The following is an 18,240-nucleotide window of genomic DNA, read 5'->3' as shown; positions in this document are numbered from 1 at the left end:
GAGACTTTTTTATTTGTTTTTATTCTTTTACTTTAATCAACATACTCTGGTCTTCATAATTTCCCAATTTGAATACATCTAAATTATTCCGTTGCATTTTACTTTTGTTCAATGTGAGTTCCTTCATAATCTATTTTATAAGAGATAGGTGTGTTTTTTTATTAAAGCATTTCACTCACAGGCTTTTAGAGAGTGGAGAGATGAGCCTTTCACTCACAAAGCTTGAAGCACACTACCGACAAGCAATACTCTTCATCTGCCAGTTAGATCTTTCTCATCAGAAATTTGAAGTAAATCCTTAAATATCGTCTCAAGATGTAAGATCTGCAAAAAAGGAAATACAAGATGTTGTTGCTGATATATTCAACCCCTAATAAATGTTCAGGGAGCAGCATGAATATGATCAACTTTCCAGATACACCAAGGACATAAAAAAGAGAAGAAAAGAAAAGAACTTCAAAATCCAAAACATTAAAGCAAATCTAATACTTCAGATTCTGCACGAAGCGTCTCAAAACTATGTATTTCTGGGTCGAAACATATAAACTTATAATGTATGGATTCTCACTGTTGCTCTCTGCAAACTGTGAAATCATTATGGATATGGCTACACCTTTTACGTTACTGATGAGGTACTATTTATATGTGCAACACTCCATTAACTTGAAAGGGCATGTATAGAAAAAGCAATAGGAAAATGAGGTACAGTATAATACATGAGCAAATGGTGAAGAATTACTCTCTTCATGACGTGAGACCAGGGTATCGAACATGCGACATATGGCAAAGGGTATAATCTGGCCTGTGGGATGACCTTTTTGAATGTTCTATTAAAGCGGTCATAGTCCACAAATGTACTTTCTAAAGGTTTTCCAACAGTGATTTTCACCCCCATGCCAGGGATTAATGCCTCAGAAGTGAAGAAAGTCTCTCATGTTTCTCTCTGGCTTGTTTCAGATTTTAAAGTGTGTTGATCCAACCAGCCAATCAGAAATCAAACCCTATGGTGTCATCAGTAAGGCTGCAAGCTGGGAGATCTCAAAAAAAAGTTACGGCGAAAGCTCGCACCCATATTGCTATCTGTGTAGCATTAGCATAAAAGCCATAATATTCGGGGTAGGAAAACATGCCTGCTAAAAGCTACATGAACATTTTGTACTGAGAAGAGAACAATTTAAGAGAAACAGTGTAGCAGACGAGATGAAGGACCTTCACCAACAGATTTGCCAAATGACGCACAAAGTCAACTCATTTGTTTCCTTTTTTGGGGGGGAATGCAGCCAGAGCAAGTTTACCTAGCCAGAATCCAGTTGTATTTGTGACAGACAGAAAAACAATATGTTTTTGAATAACAAATTGTACTATAGAACCATATACAGATTTCCTGTAGAGATAGACGATGTGTCTTTTACCCCCAAAAAACAGTCTCCATTAGATATACTAAGCACGGATGCCATTAGAAGACACCTCTGGCGACTGGAGCAGGTTGTGTGTCTCACTGGAAATGTATGTGCGTCAGTGAGAGAATGTGGGCCTGCCCTCAAATAGATTTCAGAGCACATGTTTCTGCTTTAAAACCTGCCTCTCTCTCTCTCTCTCTCTCTCTCTCTGTCTCTCTCTCTCTCTGTCTCTCCCCTTCACCCTCCTATGTGACACAGATACTGTATATGGAAATAAGATGATGTACGTGCTGTACGTGCAGCAGAATAATGTTATTCGTGGTTTTAATGTTGCGTTAGACGTCTTATCACAACACTGCTATATTCTGCTGTCCTCGGATGAAACAAGTCAGCTAGCATTTGCGTAGCAAAATATTGCCATGTTGTAACAAAGAGGAAATGAAAACCTGCACGGCAAAATGTCAAAACACACTTTGAAATATTGTTGCTTTAAATAGACACTCTATTCATGGCTGTTGTTATCTTGTATACGGAAAATGCTTTTCTATTGCATGTGACCCCCCCCCCCCAAAAAAAAGCCACCATTCTCTAAAATCCTCATCCCACTAAGATCCTGGCTAAACAACTTCTGTCAAAACAGAGAGCCTCTGTCCACAAAGATCATAATGGACTGCAATTCGTGTATCTGCACGTGCATATCTGTGTCTTGTCTGCATCACGTCGACATCATAAACTTCACATTAGTCACATAAGGTTCTGCAAAGCAGTGCATCAGGAAAACAATAAATCCCATTCATGTTAGAGGAAAAAAATAGAGAAATAAAGCCATGGAGCCAAGCCAATGCTATTTCCCAGCTTCCAGTTCAGCAGAGTGCCTGTCTTGCCTCTGGCTTGGCAGCCTGCACCAGCCTTGCTTCATAAATACTGCACAACTGGTGCTTGATGGAAAAAAAAAAACAACAAAAAAAACAGCTTCTCTCAGGTACAACTGCACTCTGGAGAGCTTCATTATCTACAGTATGGATAAACTGTACCTACAAACTGCGTGTGTGTGTGTGTGTGCCTGTGTGTGTATGTGCGTGCGTGCGTGCGTGCGTGCATGTGTGTGTGTGTGTGCACGTGTCAGAAAGAGGCTGTGAGATAAAAGGAGAACAGTCTTAAAATGTAATTCTACATAAAATGTGTAGTGACAGAAATGTACAATCATGACAGTTTGAAAACCTCCCAAATAAATTGAGCGCTATGGATTATCAGGAAACTAAAAATGTATTCATAAAATACCGAATCAGTAGAGTTTCACACTATTCTAAACTCTGGATTATAGTATAGGTGACAATAATGATCTATTTAGAAAAATATTTGAAGTATTGTGCAAAAGATGACATGTTGTCACATGGAATAGCAGTTTGATGTAATATAACAGTGCATCCCCAATTCAACCTCACTGCAAATCAAAATGTGATATTATCATTATCATTATCATTATCATTATCATTATCATTATCATTATTATTATCATTATTATTGTTGTTGTTGTTATCACTCACAACATGCAAACTGTCTGTGGGCTGTTCCTCTCTACTGAGTTATGGCTCAGTGTGTGTGTGTGGCATCATGATGTCAGAAGAACTGACTTGTTGCAGCCACAGGTACTCTGTAAATTGTGAACAATTATAGCATCAATGAGGTAAAAAATTTTAATCGGTCAGTTTTAAGTAATTTTTACCACCAATTTCACAAGCTCCCATGCAAATCAGTTGTTTGTGTTTCTTTCCCCCTGTGTCTCACATCAATCTCCATGTTCAACTCATCAGTCCTACAGATTACACATCGGGGACCAGCTGCCAGAGGACCAATGACCTCAACATCTGATTAGCTGCAAGGTTGCTTTCTTTCAAGTTTCAGAGTTCGGTTTGCAACCTTTCATGTTTCAGGCATAGTGGGGCTGAATGTGTAATGGAGCTGTTCTAATAGTACAGATAGCCCACTAACTCGCCGTTCCCTGGATACCAATTATAGTACTAAACTAGAAAATTCCCGCGGAAATTTTATTGTGCCTGCCACCTGCCGCCCACTGCTGCCGAGCGAGGTAGTGTGAAAAATACGTGGAAATCATGTCATTAGCTAGTGATTCTCGATCGCAGCGCCAGCATGAGGCTACACTCTAAATTTCAGCTCATTTGAACAAACTTTTTAGCATGCAATGCTAACAGCTAGCACCGATTTAAGTGCATGGAAACCATGTGGTCAGCTAGTAATTCTCGATCGCAGCGCCACCACGAGGCCACCCTCCAAATTTCAGCTTATTTGAAGAAACTTGTTAGCATGCGATGCTAACACCAGCAATTTAAGTACGTGGAAACCATGTCATTAGCTAGTGATTGTCGATCGCAGCGCCACCACGAGGCCACCCTCCAAATTTCAGCTCATTTGAACAAACTTATGACCATGAGATGCTAACAGCTAACAGCGATTTAAGTGCGTGGAAACCATGTGGTCAGCTAGTAATTCTCGATCGCAGCGCCACCACGAGGCCACCCTCCAAATTTCAGCTGATTTAAACAAAGTTGTTAGCATGCGATGCTAACACCAGCGATTTAAGTACGTGGAAACCATGTCATTAGCTAGTGATTCTCGATCGCAGCGCCAGCACGAGTCCACCCTCCAAATTTGAGCTCATTGGAACAAACTTGTTAGCATGAGATGCTAACACCTGCGATTTGCCTGAAAAGCGCAGAAGTTACCTCCCAGGTGTGGCTGACCTGGAATCTGGATTTTTATGACATTCTGAGATGGTAGGCCAAGTAGCTTAGCGCGGCGGCTAACTAGCTAGTGCGCCGTGATCGCAGCACCCCCATGAGGCCACCCTCCAAATTTCAGCTCAATTGAACAAACTTTGTAGCATGCTAATTGGCATGCTAACAAGTGTTGATGCTGAGTCATTGCCATCAGCATTAAAATGCATTGAAAAGTATGGTGCCTAAGCTACTGTGTGTGTGTGAGCACTGTGTGGTCAGCCATCATGTTACTGGTCCAGCCAATCAGAGGAGCCGTGTGTGTTGCCAGGCAGATTTGGAGCAGCTTGTGTGATGTCATGGAGCCGGCTCCTGATTGACAAGCTGCTGCAGGTGCAGAGACTATGAGACGTTATCTGAGGGAAGAAGGGGTTTAAGCACAAACGCAGGTCCCGAACAACTGCTTATAGTTGGAGAACCGTGACACTTGGGTAAAAAATTCCTTCACCGTGGGCGTCGGGAGAAGTTGAAGGACGTGCGGTGTGGTTTTCATGTGCTCACGAGGTTCCGTCTCCCCGTGAGGACTTGAAACAAATGGCTGAACTTTGGGGATTTGGGGAGAAAATGACTTGTCAAAATGTATTGGCGCGGATGAGACAGAATCCTGCACTCCCTATCAATTAAGTCCCCTGGAGGGAGAACCGTGTCTCTCTGAGACAAAAGTGTCCCCTCGTGAGAAGCACAAGGCCTGTGGCTACAATTTGATGTATAATATGTTGAGAAAGACGAAGAAATGTGTCTGTGGTGACGAGATAAAAACTTTTTTTTTCCTGTAAAACGGCAGTTTCTCACCCTCTAACTGACATCTCACCCTCTAGCTTTTCCACATACACACCCATACAAAACTGGAAAAAGGAGGGAAAAGTTGATGACATTTGAAGGCTGACAGTTTAAAATTGGTGAAACTTTTGAAAAATCTGAGGACATATCTGAATACAGAACAAGTGCGGCAACGTTTTAAGAGTAAGTTTGAGTCTGTAGCTGAATATTTGGCGACGTGATGTGGCGTGGAAAAAGTGTGATTTTTTTTCTTGTTTTTCTTGGCTGCCATGTTAAGCGGATGTAAAAATCATCGCCGTTTTTTACGTGTTGTTCGGAAGCCGTTTGCGATATCCACAATCCAAATGGATGCACAGGATTCCCGATAACTCCCTACGTAGCGATATGCTTTTGTATACGTACTCCAAACGGTGCGGGACTAGTAGTTCGGCAAACTTTGTGCGGCAGAGGAAGAATAATAAAAAAAAACGGCGCTTTCCCAGGATTGTAATAATTGTGCGATGCCTCTTAAAGAGGCAGGCACAATTAACAAGTGAGCATCACGAATCAGACAGCCGTTGTGAGAACAGATCAGAAGACCACATGTGAAGGAAACCTGTGCCTTGGAACAAAAGTGATCACGGTGAGGAGAAATGTGATTCTGTTGAGCCAAAATAAGGTGTTTTATTCACACAACAGGCTTCAAACACAATTAACGCACTTATATTGGAAGAACTTACAGAATCTGACTGGCAAAACTCCTTAAAAGTGGCCATATGGCTTTATGACAAACACCAGGCGAGAAATAATTCATAAGTTGTGCAAGAAAAAAAATGCACATATGCAACTTCTACATCACTTTATCCAGTTTAGGGTTTCAAGGGAGCTTTAGAGGATCCCAGCTGAGTCTGGATGGAGGCAGAGTACAGCCAGGACAGGTCCCAGGTCCCAAGAGTTGTTTAGGGTCATCAGTTAGCCCTAAAAGCACGTGTTGGGTTTGTTTTTTTTGACTGTGTAAGATAAGCCAAGAAAAAACCGACAGATACTCAGGGAGCGCATTCCAACTCTATTTCGCCCTAAAAGCTCTAAGAAAAGATAGTTTAAATGTATCATTTTCCAATGTCCCAGAGTGTATCCTTTATCTATGTAGCAGCCCTGATCACTGGGTGGCACTCTGTACTGAGAAGTGTTTTTCTCTTTACTTTATTGTCCTGAAAAAATGCAACAATGTCTGAGTATACAGAGACCTACAGGAGCTCGCTCTTAAAAACAAACAAAAAAAAAAACAAAGAAACAACAAATCTCATACAATATTGCCTTAACGTGGAACATACAAGGTACAAAACTGCCACATGAATGAACCTGTCACCTTGGTAAAGTCTAAAATTGCCACAACTATGTAATCACTGCAATCAGGCTCTCTTTTCTCACCCACGTTTTACTAACTGTCTTCAAACGACAGGTGAAGTTGAGGGAAAAACACAGAGACTTAACAGAGGTTTTAAATGAGTGAGTGTGGCTTGAGCTCAGCCATCCAGGATAAGCACCAAATCCCTACGGTACATGCACATCTATAGATCTTCGAATTTCCCATAAGGAGAGTGATTCCAAATTCATCACTCCCACATTGGCTCTTGAAAGCATTAGAACAACTATGGACACTCAGAACAAACAACACTGCAAGAAGATGTGAATCACCATGTATTTAGAAGTAAACAAAGCACAACGATCTTCATATCGTGTAGAAATGTTTGACAACTCTCTTTTCTACATCAGCTTTAAATTTACCCATTAAGGTTCGACTCCACTATTGCGGGAATTATCTATCTAAGACCATGTTCCATTTGAGTGTTTTGAATGAATGTCCCTTTTCTGTTTGAAATATAATAAAACTTTACTTTTCGAATTAAATGTATTCCACGTTAAAAGAAACAATAAAAAAGAAACAGTGAAAAAGATTGAATCTGCTCCACAGATTACATTTTTAAAAAAAAATCTTGTTTAGCTGTATATTATGTGTAGAAATACCCGCAAATGCAACATTTTCGTCTGTTGCTGCATGCATACTGTTCTCAATATTTTCCACTTTCCTCTTTCACAAACTCTCCTTGGTCTCACGGTGGATTAAGGAGAAAAATATCACAAGAATTATTGATAAAATCAGAGTACAAGCTCACTGAGGGTTGCAGTGATGCAGATTTTACTTATTGATTACAACAATGTAACTTATATATGCCCAGATACTGAAGGTGCACAAGTAACAACGACACACTTCAGGCTCAAAGTTAACTCACTGAAACACTGAGGGAGGGGAAAAAAACACATGTATCCACCTCTCTCACTGATTTTTGATCACTTCACTATCAAACATACCAGGTCAAAACCAGGTCCGGCCAGCAGGTTGACCCTGCAAAAAGTGAAGATCACAACCATAAACGTCACTTTCAATTTGTTTGGGTAGCAGTGATAGAAGCAACTCGCAATGTAGAATCAGCACATTATAAAGGTGAATTGATAAAAACAACAACATGCTGAAGTGTGTAGAAATCATGTGACTCAAATGTATCAGTCTTTTAGAATAAAGAAAGGCTGCTGCAGCAAAGGTTTAAGATATTTCTACTTATACGCCAAAAATAAGAAAATCATTTGCAGCATTTGAAAAAAAAACTTGGTATATTGACATTTCACTGCATTTTGCACCTTAATTTATAATTAAAAATGCTATTATGTTTAAATTGAACTCCTTTTCCTTTGTGAATTCAAACTCTCACATAATTAGAATGAAGGTTACATATTCTTGTACTCGTATTTCTTTGCACTAAAAAAGGAAAACAGGCAGAGTTATGGTTGTTTATGAACTATTCATAGGTTATTATATGCTCTCACTTTGACTCTCCTGCTGTAGAGGATTCCCAACTCGGAACAATCCAATCTTTATCTGATTCAAGGACAAGTTATAATGCCAGAATGTAAAATGTGACTCCCCACACCTTCCATCTGCACTTTCTCCCTGCTGCCATCATCATGATAACCTGCGACACAAGAGGCTCCAGAAGTGTCAAGTCTGGCACCATACACAGCACTGGCCGGCACCCAGGATAAACAAAGGCTCTCAAAATATTTAGATGTGACTTCACACCTATGCGCGCACGCACACGCACGCACACACTCTCTCTCTCTCTCACACACACACACACACACACACACACACACACACACACACACACACACACACACACACACACACACACACACACACACACACACTGGCAGGCACAGTTTACTTGGCATGATAAACGCGCCATCCATTTTCTTATCAGCAACACAAACAGTGCGCACTGCGTGGACATGGTGACCAAATTAGAGTGAAAGGTAAACAAGAGCGATGTCAAGCACGCTGCAATCCAAATCACCGAAACAAGCAGATAAATACAGTAAAACGGGGATGTGTCAAACTCTGTGCCAATCGAGTGGATATTGCATTGAAAAAATATTGCGCTTTGGCGTTTAAAATGATGCGGTGCAGAGCAGTAAAGCTGTCGCACATGGGGAAGAGTGCAGTGTAAAGGTCACAGGCAACGCAGTTATAGAGAAAGAAAAAAAAAAACATGTAGTTTGAGGTGTCCAAAGTTGTAAATGTGTTACCTGGTCCCGCGGAATGCAGGGCAGCGAAGTCCTTCGGTGGGACTTGCTGTTGCTCTGACTGTGAGCCATCATCTCCGAGGCCGCTATGGAGCTGGACCTCCGTCTCCTTTTGAAGACAGGGATGTCCTCCTCCTTCGCCCCGGTCACAGAGCCACAGCACCCCGTCCCGCTGGTCCCTGAGGCCGGCAGGAGCCGGTCAGCATACCGCGCAAGCAGAACCCCCAGCAGCCCCAGCAGGTAGGCCAGGTGGGGTCTCCAACCGGCCCGGACGCGGCTCAGGGAGACGAGCGACACGGCCCTGACAACGCCGATGAGGACGAGGAGGGACACTCCCTGACCCAACCGGACAACCAGCAGAGCCCCGCCGCCCAGCCAGCCGAGGACGAGCAGATTTGCGGGGAGGGAGAGCAGCTGCACCTCGGCGTCGCGCAGGAGCGTCTGCGCCGCGGCTTCGCCAAAGTGGCACAGCGCGAAAAGAAAGAGCGCGGTGCGGAGCAGCAGCCCGCAGCGGATCAGGTACAGCCCGACCCAGAAGAAGGCACATACGAGGGAGAACACGGGCGAGACGCAGTGAGACGCAGTCAAGAGCAGCTCCACAGCGCAGCCCGCTGCTGAATGAACCCCAGAGCCGGAGCCAGCGCTATTTCCGCTGCTGCTGCTGTTGCTGCCGCTGCCGCCCGCATCCCAGTCAACCAATCTGAGCAACAGAGAGAGGATAACGGAGATGGAGGCGACGCATACCGCAGACGACACTCTTCTGCAAGTCCATGTCACGGCGAGTCTCAGCCACGACTGGCTCCGTGCGTCTTGGCGCAGCGGGCTGACACATGTCTTCACGTAGCCGCTGCGCTCCAGCGCCGCCCGGGGATGTTTTTCATGAGCGCTTCTTGATGATCCCCTGTCGCTGTCCACCTCCAAGGCCATCCTAATCAGTCAGGCGGAAAGCTTAATAATAATAATAATAACAACAACAACAACAACAACAACAATACTACTACTACTACTACTACTACTACTAATAATAATAATAATAATAATAATATTAATAATAATAATGTTTTTTTCACGTCTATGTGTGTGTCTTCATGTTCCAGTCACTCTGTTCACCAAAAACACTGGTCAGCAGGTATGTTTCCCCTCTAAAAACCAAGAGTTTGAACAACATTTGGAAACAGTTGAACTGTGGCCTGCCGCAACTTTTCTTTTACTTTTGTGGTTCAAAACCTCCCTATTATATTTGGTCGATTATTGCATTGCCCCAGTAGTCAACCAGTGAACACAAAAAAACCCGACCCTTGGCGTTTCACACATCCAGGCCACTGCTCCAAGTCGTCCACATAGTCTCTCTCTCACCCGCTCTCTCCTCTTCTCCCCTCCCACTAGACACCATCCCTCTTTTGTACCGCTCCGGTGATTCCTCCGTCACGTTTCACCCCTCCACCCCTCCACCCCTCCACCGCACACCCTCCCACCCCATCCATGATTCTCTTCATTCTGCAGGCTGCCGTTTGCCCTGGATGTGACTCAGTGCGCAAAGGATGGATGCCATGTTTACGTGAAGAATTCCTGGCTTGTTCTGGAGGATGGAGAACCTCCCATTTAGTGAATTAACTGTAGTCATCCTGTAATACATTTTAAAAGTGTAGTGCAGTATAAATATGGCACGAGGCCAACAAAAACACATCTTACTGGGGGATAAAAAAAAAAAAAAGCAATATCAGATGAAAGAGCAATAAGGACTAAGATGATTTTAGAATTACATGTTTTTTGGGGGAAAAAACACAATATTTAACGCAAATCAAATACAATGTATGTCTATAATAAATAGTCCAGGTGTGCCTGTTGTAGAAAATTGGCTTTTACTAAATGACAACCAACAAATGCCGTCTATAAGCTGTGATCAGCAGTTTTCGTTTTAAAAATACATAAACTTACACCATTCAACCTAAATGTACTTTTTTTTTATTGTGAGACATGAATGCAGTATGAATTTCATCTGTCATTCTCTGTTCTCATTTTATTCTATTTTATTCATTGTATTTTCTTAATCTTAACCACTATATTTGGAATACAGGTTACAGATTGAGGCAAATGAATGAGCGTGTTCATTCACAGGAAACTAAAATAATAAAGAAACAAGAGCAATCACAGATTTCTGACATCTGCCAAAGGATGACCTAGACTCAGAAAAACAACATTTCCAGCTCATCTCCAAAATGTAATGGATTCTTCCATAGCCTAATATCTATCTGTGGTGGAAAAACTCTACTGGTACCACGGTTGTTTTAAGCTATCATTTATCAGGGGAAGGTCACTGAAAGCTCAGATACAAAGGACACTCTGAAAGGAAACCTGTGTGTGCTTCTAAAAAAACAGGTATGATACGAGATTGAAAACAAAAAAAAGTACAATCCAACAAAGAGTAATTTGTTCTCTTTTCAATAATAATCATCTTGCTACTCATTTTTCCACCCCATTATTTTATTCATGGATTAAAAATCCTAAACCACATCATCCTCTGCATCCCTTGTGGCAGACGGGAACAGGATAAGTTCAGCAGCATTTCACCTGTTTGCCCTACATTTTATGAGAGGATTTAAAAAATGATGCGCTGGAATCACATGCAGCTATTTAAAACAGTCGTCCTGTTCTACAGTATTATTAGGGAAATACAACAAAGACAAATGAAATCATACTTTAAAATAAATAGGTAGAAAATAAATAAAAAGCTCATACTGTATCATCTTTGATAAACTGTAAATATGCCAAAAACATTTGTCTGGAGATTTGCTCTGTGTACAAATATATCATCACCTCTCTTATTTTACTTCATTTTATTTTTTTTGTGTTACAGTGAATAGTGTTTTCACTCCAGCCCATGTTGTGTAACACCAACAGCAATCAGACAAGTGCAATCGGGGCATAAATCTCATGTTTTAGTCATCCCATCACAATGGATAGTCGGTATTTGCAATCATGCACTAGTCACTGTTATCTAAGGAAGCAAATATAGTACACATTAGACGTAACTGCCCGAATTCGGCCTTTCTTGATTTCATTTCATTCTAGATTTTATCTTGATTGAGTCAAAAAACTTACCCCTATAGTCAAAAACTGACTCTTCAAGGGATCTAGATACTTTATTTGGTCACAAAGCATCTGTATACAGTGTGATACACAGGCCTGTTCATTGTTTCCTTTATGCATGTTTATATTTCCAGCATTATAATCCACATCTACCTCTGCCTCTAACTAATCTTAGTGCATTTAATTTTAGTAATGGATTTAAAGTGCTTTTATCTGACAATGCATGATAGCCACATGCAACACCACTGGCCTATTATTACCAAGTGTAACCATAGCCTTTATTAGTGATACACATATGATACTAATAAAAACGTCCAACGTGAGACATTATTTAGTAAGTGAAAAGACGTTTTCTTTCAAGTTGAGAACACACCAAGAGGAGCAGCATTCTTTGTCTTGTGTTCAACTCCAAACATGACTGTGGTCAGCCACCATCTGAACATATTATGTGTGAAAGCATTTTACAAGATTTTTAATATCACTAATCACATATGGAAGAAGAAGTATTTACTGTATATCAACAAGCCTTAAATGGGACATTGATACTGTAATAACTTTAAACATGGATGACAAATCTCATGTTTTACATGTCTGAAAAATAGTGAAAATGTATATCAATTTTTTTAACATGAGAATGAACTCAAAAAAAGACTTCATGTATGCATCATATTGCAGCAATGCAAAAGAAGCAAGAGTCTCTGAAGCATGGTGTGCTCCCACGCATGGTGACATGATGCAGGATCCGGGTTCCTGAAGAGGTCAGACCTGCCTCTGCTGCACAACAGCATTAACACACTGTAAAGTCGGGAAGTGTAGCCACAGTGATAATAATAACATTCTTTGTCCTTTGCACGGGGAGAGGTTGTCCAGACGCGCTCTTTCACTCGTACCGAGGAAGTGTTGTAACACAGTCATCTGTCTTTGGGAAGTGTTTGAATGGGTGTGCAGAAGCTGCACTTTTGGCTTTCATCAGGTTATCTGTATGTGGCCTCCTCCAAAGCCCCACTTACACATCCCGATATATATTTATACTGTCATCACATATAAACATTCCACTTAATGGTCTGCCCTGTCGGAGTGGATGATGTCACTGCCTCAAGATGTTACCACAAGAATGTTCACTGTGCATGAGCGATAGCAGAGAGGGGAAGATAAAGGTTTGATTTTTATTACCACAGCAGATATTCAACTCATATGATATTAAAATAATTTCGCAAGTGTTGAATGCTCCTGTCTCACGTCACGTGTTGTACATATTTTATATCCTGTCTTTTCCAGTCGACCTAAACATACACGATCATTCCTCTCGAGCTCATTGGCATTTCACAAACTCACCCAATCACGTGATTCAGAGTGAGATGCTGGCCCTGCCCACTGTACAGCTAAAACCACACTTGACCATCAACCCGTGGGTAACCAGGTAGAAAAGCAACATCATAGAGAGAGAGGTGATTTTTTTTTTTTTCCACCAACAAGAACTTTTACATTTCTGAAGAATGTAGCTGAGGTCTAATATATTAATTTAGCCATGATCCTTCGCCTTTTCATCAAACAGCCTCGGTGACAGAGATGTTGGAGGTGATCAGGCCTCTATAGATCCGTATTGTGCTACTGTTCATGACACTCAGAACAAAAATAAACACAGACAGTTCAAACTTAATCTTTTGCGTATATTGTGAGTTATATATATTTCTCATTCATGGCTGTTCATAGCAGACGAGAAAAATCTCCAACCTTAAAGAATATGGGGTCTATGTTTTGTTTTTTTTTTTTGTTTTTTTTTGCTGTACGTTATGAAAAACTATGACTTCTGTGCATGGCTGAGCCATAATTAAAATTCTGCTCAATCTCACTTTTTCGTCTTGTCACAAAGGAAATAAAAAGTTCATGTGGTGAATCAGCCAACATTTGGTGTTTTTCTGTAAGTTTTGTCTTATAATGCTGATTTGGATTTTAATCCTTGACATCAGCTGTGTTTTCCTCAAAACTATTCAGTCAGTTTGACCTTTCACTTCACTAAATGGATACTTGGATATTCAAACGTCATGTAAAAATCTCAATATACTATATCATTTTGTACCAATGATTGTTGCTGCCAAACATCTAAATTTAGGTAAATGTAGTCCAAAAATACACGCTATGTACTATGTATTGAAAATATAAAGAGACCACCTTCAAAATGAAAGTCATTCCTTTGTATTGCATGGAAATCAACCTTCTTCTTCCCAATTAAAGACAACCTAAAGCTGTATATGAAACTACAATTCCCTTGAATTCAATGAATTCAGTGTACACATCACTGACTAATCACCCATTAAAATCAATCTCCCAAATAATTTAGTTATTTTGCTCTTCTTTCTTTCTTTCTTTCTTGAATTCAAGTTTTCCATTCCATGTAAACGCTAATCAGGACATAAGCAGGTGCACTTATAATCACTTCCAACTATATAAGCAGGTGGCCTTCCATGTTAAGTGCTGGTGATGCATTACTTTCTGAAAGTAGAGTTCCTCATGAATCACATGTACTGCAGAGTCCAGGAGAATCAGAGATTACTGGTCACCACCAGCATGTAGCATGGACCTACAGAACAGAGTGTTGTTCTCTAAAGTTGCTGCCTAAATGAGTTCCAGTGTGATTCCAGAGATGGCTACTTTTATATTGTTAACAAATACTACCATCTAACAGAGAGATCGCAGAAATTAGTGAGAAATATGGGTTAAGTTTGTTTTTTGTTACGTGGTTGAGTCACCACTAATTTAGACATTTCAGTTATAAATATGACCAAGCTTTGAGATTGAAACAGAAACTAAAACTGATCTCAAATTGTATTTGATTGTAACTTTTGGTTTATATTTTCTTTCTGCTAAGAATAAGTGCAATGATATTGTGATTGAAGATGAGTTTAGTCTTTGAATCTGTTACCTGCTCTGTTTCTCTACAACCATATTGTATACAGGCGTGAGTGAAAATCACCTAACATTGACCAATTTCAACCCGTTATCCTTGAGTCGTACACATACAGTGCAAACTGCCTTGTCCTGCTGCATGTGTTCTACTAAGCTCTTAAAAAGTGTATACATTTTACACACTAAAGGATGTGACCACGCTGTCGGAACATTTTTACATCGTGGTGCGTGTGTGTGTGCGCGCGCGTGTGTGTATGTGTGTGTGTGTGTGTGTGTGTGTGTGTAGGGAGGGGTGCCTGTGTCTCTGGGAGTCGTACAGCAGTGAGATGACTGTTCTCTCTGTCACCTCTGTCCTCTGCTTCCTGCATGTTTTGGCAAACCATCAGAAATATTTTGAAGGTGCTGCTTTGACCCTTTTTGCTTCTCCGAGGGGGGAAACTCTGCAAGTTGCGCATGTGGCACACTGCAGTTTTTGGCACAGGCCCGAGAAGAGCCGGTGTTACTAAAGACACACGACTTGCTGCTATGAACAGAGCAAGCCAAATCAGTGACTCCCTAAGGGTCTAAGACCAAAAAAAAGCTGAATGTGATCATATGAGCAGTTCAATGCCAAGCAGTTCTAATATAAGCCTTGTAATACATTAGGGAGAAATCTTTGGTGTTTGTTTTGTGCAAGCAGCTCTGAGGGCTTATTGAAAGCACATGTTAGCGTGACTGTATATCTCTTTAAGATTGTGGGCTGCTGGAGGAAATCCCAGTTGTCAATGGGAGAAGGCAGGATATACTGTGGACAGGTCATCACCAATCAGTCCACCTTCCACACACCACTTTATCCAACTCAGGGTTCCAGGGGACAGGAGCCAGTCCCAGTGGGTGAAAGGCAGTGCTCACCCTTCACAGGTCAGCAGGAGGCAATGGGGCAAACACAGAAAGTCACACACTCTCACACCTACAGGCAATTTACAGACATTGATTTTCCACAAACACAAGCTGAGTATTGGAGTATCCCAAGAAAATAACGTGCAACGGGAAAAGATCCAAACGGGGATTTTCTTGCTGTGAGAGTGAGTGCTAACCATTACACTGCCACGTGGCCTGAAGGTGTTTTGAATGGAGCATGACTACTTTTCATTTGTTTATTGATAATGACCAAGATGAAGGCAAATTTAAGTTTCTTGTTTGAAGCCAATATGCCAGAAATGCACGTGTTCTCTTTTCAGCTCGACTCCAAAATGAGCTGGCATGATTGTCACTTGTTCGTAGCGCCATCTGCCATCTCCGAGCAGCCGAAAACTCACAGGACGCAAAACTGACAATGTAAAGAAATGCAGTCACACAAGCTGACTGATATGCACGACAGCTTCAGATTTTGACATTTCCTCAGCAGACTTGCGGTTAAACTCAGCTGACACATAAACTGTGTGTCAGACTAATGTCTGCTCAATTGGTTAAAGCACACAATAAAATTTCAATCAATCTTCCATCCTCCTCCATCCAACTTTAGGTCAAGGTCAAGGCTGGAGCTGATCCCAGCTAACAATGGGCAACGGCAGGGTACACTTTCGACAGATTACCAGTCCATCAGGGCAAATGTAGAAAGTACAGAAAACCAATGCCTTCAGCAAATCTTATTAATCTCAAACGCATGTGTTTGGACCTATAAGAAGAACCCAGATACTGGAAACAAACAAACAAACAAACAAACAAACAAACAAACAAACAAACAAACGGACAGACAAGCGGTGGAATTTATTCAGCATAACTGCAATATGCAATACCAAAATTTGCACCCAGGCAAACATTCCCAGATGTGAATTTCTCTTGGATGTGAATTTCTCTTGGAGATCATTAAAGTATTTATCTATCTATCTATTCATACATGCACAAACCTCAGCAGGTCCACTTACTGCTAACATGTGATGACTTGAAAGCTGTTTATGAGGTAACACAGCAGAAAATCTACAGTGTCCTGTTTGTTTCTCATCAGCTGAGCTAAATCTCCAACAGAGCCCATTCCCACTGCTAATCACTCGTAATGATGTGGAACATGAAACACCCGGCTCGTTAAGTGTGTGTGTGTGTGTGAGTGTGTGTACAAACATATATAACATGTTTTTTCATTTTACTAATCCAGCATAACGGCCATAGGTTTTTCTTCTGAAGTTTTTTTTTTTTAGCTTATTTTGTCTTCTATGATCATTCTAAAACAGCCATCCAGACTCGCATACAGTTTCTTCTGTTAGTTGATTTCATCAGGTTGGGCCAAGATTTGCAACAGATTTGTCCCTGTTGGTCAAACTGGAGTTTCTTCATAGAGCCGCAGGATGGTGTTGCGTCAGCAGCATGATAAGCTGTGCCTGCTAACCCTTCAGGAATCCATGGATAAAAAAATGCTTATCAGGGCCCTGATAGTAGTCGCGTGTGTGTGTGTGTGTGTGTGTGTGTGTGTGTGTGTGTGTGTGTGTGTGTGTGTGTGTGTGTGTGTGTGTGTGTGTGTGTGTGTGTGTGTGTGTGTGTGTGTGTGTGTGTGTGTGTGTGTGTGTGAGTGAGAGAGTGTGTGTTTGTGTGTGTCATTATTCTTCTATAGTTGTGGGAACCTATTGTACACCAACTGATAGGATATGATGTCAAAGTGAGCACAAAAACAGAGATCCCCATGAAGGCGCTCAATCGGCGTATTGGTCTTTTCTGGATACGGTTCAGGCTAGATTAAGGTTAGGGGCCTAGTTTTCATCAATCATTATCATACAAATGGATTTGTAGTTGAATTAAAAAATGCTGACAACTTTCAAGATCCATAGTCAAGCAATAAAAGCGCCACTCTTCTCGTCTTCATTGGGTACATGTCATTTGAACAACCTGATACGTCTGCAACTCTGCACTTACCTTATCATTTCAATTCATCTTTATAACACTAGGGACAGGGAGTCATTGACACTCTGGAGGCAAATGTCGGTTTTAATTGTTCATCATGGAGCGAAGAACTATTTATTACAGCTGTGTTGCACACGTGGTGTAGCAGCGCTTCCGCCATCAACCTGGGATGGGGCCTTGAGTATTTCGAAAATTTAATTTTCGCCAATTTTCATGGAGACGAAGTCAGAACGTTTTCAAATTGATGAATGCAACAAAAAAATTTTGTTTTCACTGCAAATTGTTGCCATGTAACCGAGTACTCAGAGTCAGTCTATATCAACTCACTATGTCACATGTGTGTGTGGGGGGGTACCCCCCCCCCCCCCCCCCCCCCAGAAGACAGAGTTGTTTCCCAGCTGGTTCTCAGCCCAATTTGGTGCTTCCTGTTTTTATTTACTTCTTACTGCAAAAACATTAGATGAAAAATGATGGATGAATGTATGTAACATAAAGATGTATATTATTATTTGTAATTCAAATGAAGATGGATTCTACGTCATCCAGTGATGAACTTGTCATCCTCCTTCTGTCTGTGAAGCAGAAAAATGTTTTTTGTTTTTTATTTTACAATGGGGAGGACGAGAAGAGAGGTTCCAAATAGTGCCAGATATAATCATATTTTAGCCGAGGCGCTACCAGGACATGTGTTGTGCTAAAGTATTCATTCCCAATGGAAACTGAACCTGTTCTGCTTCTGTACATAATTCTGGATGTCCATGGGGCAGTTTATG

At 41.2% G+C, this 18,240-nt stretch overlaps 1 protein-coding gene across 1 annotated transcript in view; it reads right to left on the bottom strand.

The window, feature by feature from the left end:
* Positions 1 to 9,523, bottom strand: part of LOC308142786 (cGMP-inhibited 3',5'-cyclic phosphodiesterase 3A-like) — a gene marked incomplete at its 5' end in the record, with an annotated part of 66,227 nt that extends 56,704 nt beyond the window's left edge. The window contains one exon of the mRNA XM_080513364.1: positions 8,600 to 9,523. Coding sequence (XP_080369490.1) covers positions 8,600 to 9,523 — 924 coding nt within the window. The remainder of the gene's footprint in view (positions 1 to 8,599) is intronic.
* Positions 9,524 to 18,240: the final 8,717 nt, after the last annotated feature.

The sequence above is a fragment of the Blennius ocellaris genome, assembly GCF_963422515.1.
Source record: "Blennius ocellaris genome assembly, chromosome: 2".
Taxonomy (NCBI): Eukaryota; Metazoa; Chordata; class Actinopteri; order Blenniiformes; family Blenniidae; genus Blennius; species Blennius ocellaris.
This window is presented reverse-complemented; position numbering and strand designations above follow the sequence as displayed.